The 4,153-nt window shown below is 36.7% G+C and overlaps 1 protein-coding gene across 1 annotated transcript in view; it reads right to left on the bottom strand.

Moving 5' to 3' along the window:
• Positions 1-4,153, bottom strand: part of LOC101502264 (DDT domain-containing protein PTM-like) — a 15,825-nt gene that overhangs the window by 4,095 nt on the left and 7,577 nt on the right. Inside the window, exons 5-10 of the mRNA XM_012717349.3 lie at positions 3,044-3,326; positions 2,463-2,587; positions 1,898-2,352; positions 1,774-1,802; positions 944-1,495; positions 5-857 (exon numbers count right to left, since the gene is read on the bottom strand). Of these exons, the coding sequence (XP_012572803.1) occupies positions 5-857; positions 944-1,495; positions 1,774-1,802; positions 1,898-2,352; positions 2,463-2,587; positions 3,044-3,326 (2,297 nt within the window). The remainder of the gene's footprint in view (positions 1-4; positions 858-943; positions 1,496-1,773; positions 1,803-1,897; positions 2,353-2,462; positions 2,588-3,043; positions 3,327-4,153) is intronic.

Genomic DNA, 4,153 nt, shown 5'->3' with positions numbered 1-4,153 from the left:
AGGCAAACACTGGCTGTGAATGAAAACCCCGCAAGTCTGACAACAAAGATCAGGGACCGGTTCAATTTGCGAACATTTACAACAACTATAGATGGCATCTCCATATTCTTCAGGAACAGCGGTATCAGGGTTCTTGAAATAATCCAAGTCCAACAATTCCGCAGACACATCGCCTCCATCAAAATGGGTGTCATCGCCTCCATCAAAATGGGCGTCATCGCCTCCATCAAAATGGGTGTCGCCACCATCTAAGGGCAACAATTCAGCTGGATCGAAGTAGGTATTGTCTTCATACTCCATGTATTCATTATTTACATTTTCAGAGTTGTTCAACAGATTGCTGTCAAAAGCGGCAGGGTCATATTCAAAAGGTAACATGGAGTCTGCAGGATTGGACAGATTACCTACTTCACTATTCGTTGCAAATTCAGCATGTAAAGGTACTCCTACAACAGAACCATCACCATCTCCCTCATGCTTAACATGCCTTCTGACCGGTAATTTCTGAGGTCCTGGCATGGAGACATTGTTCCAATCAACATCCATATCTAAGTTATTAGGTTCTGTAATCAGCTCAACATTTGCAAGATTGAAAAGTAAAGGATCGTTCTCCACAGGGAAGACAGGAGTAGCAGGTTCACACTCTCTCATATCATTAAATGTTCCAGAATCAGAATCTGCGGCATAGTGCTCTTTCTTTGAAGCCCTTCTGCGTGATTTCTTAACTTCTGACTTAGGTTTTGAATCAGAGTAAGGACATGCAGGTGACTTTATCCTGCGACACTTGCAACATTTGAAGCCCAACACATCCGAAATTTTGGATTCTTCAAGTTCAATAGCTTCAGCATGATACCAATCTGTGAAAGACAAATACAGAATTCAGATAAGAGTGAGCACTTGAATATTTGATCAATAATTTATTATTTACTACAGAAAAACTTACTTTGACATGTCTCGCAGCAAATATACATTAGATCTGACCTATATGCCTTTTTGCATAAGTGACAAACAGGTTCCAGATCAGGTATGTCTGATCCACCCTTTAAAAGTATGTTTTTCATCCTAAAATCAATGTTTGGATCTTCATTAATTTTCTTTTTCCATATAATACCCCAAGAACAATTATTGCGACGGGCGCTTGATGCCGAAGTGGAATCAGATGCAGCTTGTTTCGTCTCAGGATGACTATTCTTTCTCTTGGTAGAAGTCAAAGTTTGCTCATGACATTTACGCTTTGGTCCTTTTGAAGCTGACATGGAACTAACTTGTTTTGTGTCAGAATGACCAGCCTTTGACCTTGGTCCCTTAAAAACAGTCCCAGAGCTGTTTTCTTGTCTTTGTAAGATTAAGGGACTGGTTGGAGATTCATCAATAGTTTCATTTGGAGCAAGTAACATGGCATGGTGACATTGTTTGCATGTGGTCAAGTGCTCAACTCCGCCATTTGTAGAGAGTCTAGAGACTGAACTTATGGAACAGTCCTCATGACAATAACCTAATGCCCATATGGAACAGAATATTAAAACAATATACAGCCATGAATTAGAATAATGTAAAAGCAAAGATACAAAATAAAAAATATATAGCGGCATCCTTTCACATTGGATTCTTAAATTTTAAACATCAATACAAGTGTTGTTCTTTGTCAAAATGTGTGTGTGTAACTGTATTCTATAATATAGCAAATGATATAATTTTCATTTAAGAAACTATATGAGATTTTCACTTCAGGAATCAGGATTATAATATAGTAACAACGCATGAGGTACATACCTTGACATGCATTACACTTGTAAGCATTCCTGAAATCATGGTAGATAAAGATTATGGTCTTGGAGAAAACAGGTTAAAGAGGAACAACACATGAATGAAAGAATACCAAGGTAAGAGTAATTACCGAATTGAAATGCCCATCTGACATGTAGAACACGAGAATGCCAAGTTGTCTCTCTTGCAAACAAGGTAAAAGAATATGTCATTGTGGGTACCTTTCAACCGCCTTCTGAGCAACTGAGATGTACTACTATAGTCCTCTTCACATATAACCTTTTCATTACCTTCTTCGTACTCTTTTACCAAATATAAAGGAATCCGAGTTTCAGAAAACCAAAACTTGACTTTTCCTTGTGAACCTTGCTCCGTTTCAATAACACTTTTCATCACCCGGTTAGAAAGATGCTTTTGGCTCCCAAAAGCTATTCCATAACAAATTTTTCCCTCTACAAGTTTTTTGTCACAAATATTTGCATTTCTGAAAGCAGAAGCTTCAGTCTCTTGACCTTTCCCATCCTGTATGTTCTGCTCCGGACGAATCAGATCACTCCATCTAAGGTAAAAATCAAGATATCTGACCTGGTGCAAACGACCAAATACTATCAAGTCACAAGGCTTGCAAGATCCCATAAGCTTACTGCCAAACAAAATTAGCTAAGGCAAGATGTAAACAAATAACTATAGGGAACCTGTAGTGCCAGCTGTGAGGCATTCCTACTCATTTGAACTGCGACTCTCCAAACAAGCTGTCTACTTCTTTTGGGAATTTCAGAGCCATCAGCATAGAAAATACCAGAAATTTTCCTCGAACCACCTGTTACCCACAAAAAATGGAACAGAAGATTCTTAAGATTCTATTTCCTAACAAATTACTACCAATAAGAAAAAATTGGCAAAAAATTGTCTATTGATATGCAGGGGAACTCAGCTTAACATGCTTTGAACCCTAATATATCAAATGAGTCTATAATAACACTCAAATATAAGCAATAGTGAACACCCAATATTGAGCTTTGCAATTATTTGGTGTATTTAACATCTAATAATGAGTCTAGAATAATACTCAAATATAAGAGATGGTGAACACTCAAATAATAATTAAACTTTGCAATTATTTGGTATATTAAAACTAGAAAAAAGTAAATCATAATTCAAATCAAGCCAAGCTGATTTTAGAGCCCGGTTTTACAACCTTAAAAATTTATTTTTAGTCAAGCTCAATTAAAACCTTTCAGGTACATTATATTATGTAATTGAAAAAAAACAATACCTTGACGAGCAGCTTTTCTGATCATGGATTTTGGCAAAGCTGCATTCTGAAATAAAAATTTGCTATACTGTCCACCGCGCCACCAAATGTTTTCCTGGGAACCGTCAGCTGTAGCTTCATCAATAGGTAACTTCTTTTTATAACGCCTCCCACCTGGTGCGCGTTTCTGAGTTGTTCCTAGAGTAGATGTGGCACTTTGTATAACAGGAAATTCAACCAACCAATCGTCCATCAGCTTAGCCCAGTCCCCACAAAAAGCAATGATTCGAATGTTCTCTTCAAGCTGAAAATGAAAATTTATTAGCTGTTGAAAATGAAGAACTACCAGGATTGCTCACCTAAAGCAAGCAAGAAATATCATGACTTAAGATATTTCCTACACAACATGCATGATAATATATCTACTGGACAAGGATTAAATTACACATGTTATTTCAAAAAATATATACACATGCAAACACCCTAAAGCAAGTTTAACAGAAAGCTGGATCAACTTCTAAACAATGTAAAGTAACCAAGTTAACAGGAAACCCCAAAAGCTAGCAAATGACACTGGCAGTGTTATCAATAACAGAATGCAGAAGTAGCGGTAGGCAAAAATCCGCATGTGAAATAGTGGATAGTGTTGCTGGCAAACAGCTGAAGATACATAACGATTGAAATACATTAATAAATTGTCAAGTATATATAGAGAAGGGCATGCTGCATAAAAATAAAGAAAGTGACAAAATACTGATAATTCATTATTCCGATTAGTTATTGCTGAAAAGAAAATAAGAGAAAAGAAGGGAGAGGAAATAAGATGTTTGCTCGTTCAGCTCCCCAACTTGATCATAAAATGTCAAATACACTACCGGAAGCACTCTTCCAGTAGTGTATTTTCTGATTAATAACACTCCCGGAAGATAGCTTCAGGTAAAAACCATCTTTTGTAGGAGGCGTTGAAAAAAATAGAGAAATGGAGTGAAAGAACCAAATATATGATCAGAGGAAGAAAAAATAAATCATATAGGGGAAGAGAAGGGATAGGAAATAAACTGAAAAGAAAAGGAAGAAAACTGAAAGAACTGAAAAAATAGAACAGAAGGAGAAGAAATAAATCAAATAGGG

The sequence above is a fragment of the Cicer arietinum genome, chromosome 6, assembly GCF_000331145.2.
Source record: "Cicer arietinum cultivar CDC Frontier isolate Library 1 chromosome 6, Cicar.CDCFrontier_v2.0, whole genome shotgun sequence".
Taxonomy (NCBI): Eukaryota; Viridiplantae; Streptophyta; class Magnoliopsida; order Fabales; family Fabaceae; genus Cicer; species Cicer arietinum.
This window is presented reverse-complemented; position numbering and strand designations above follow the sequence as displayed.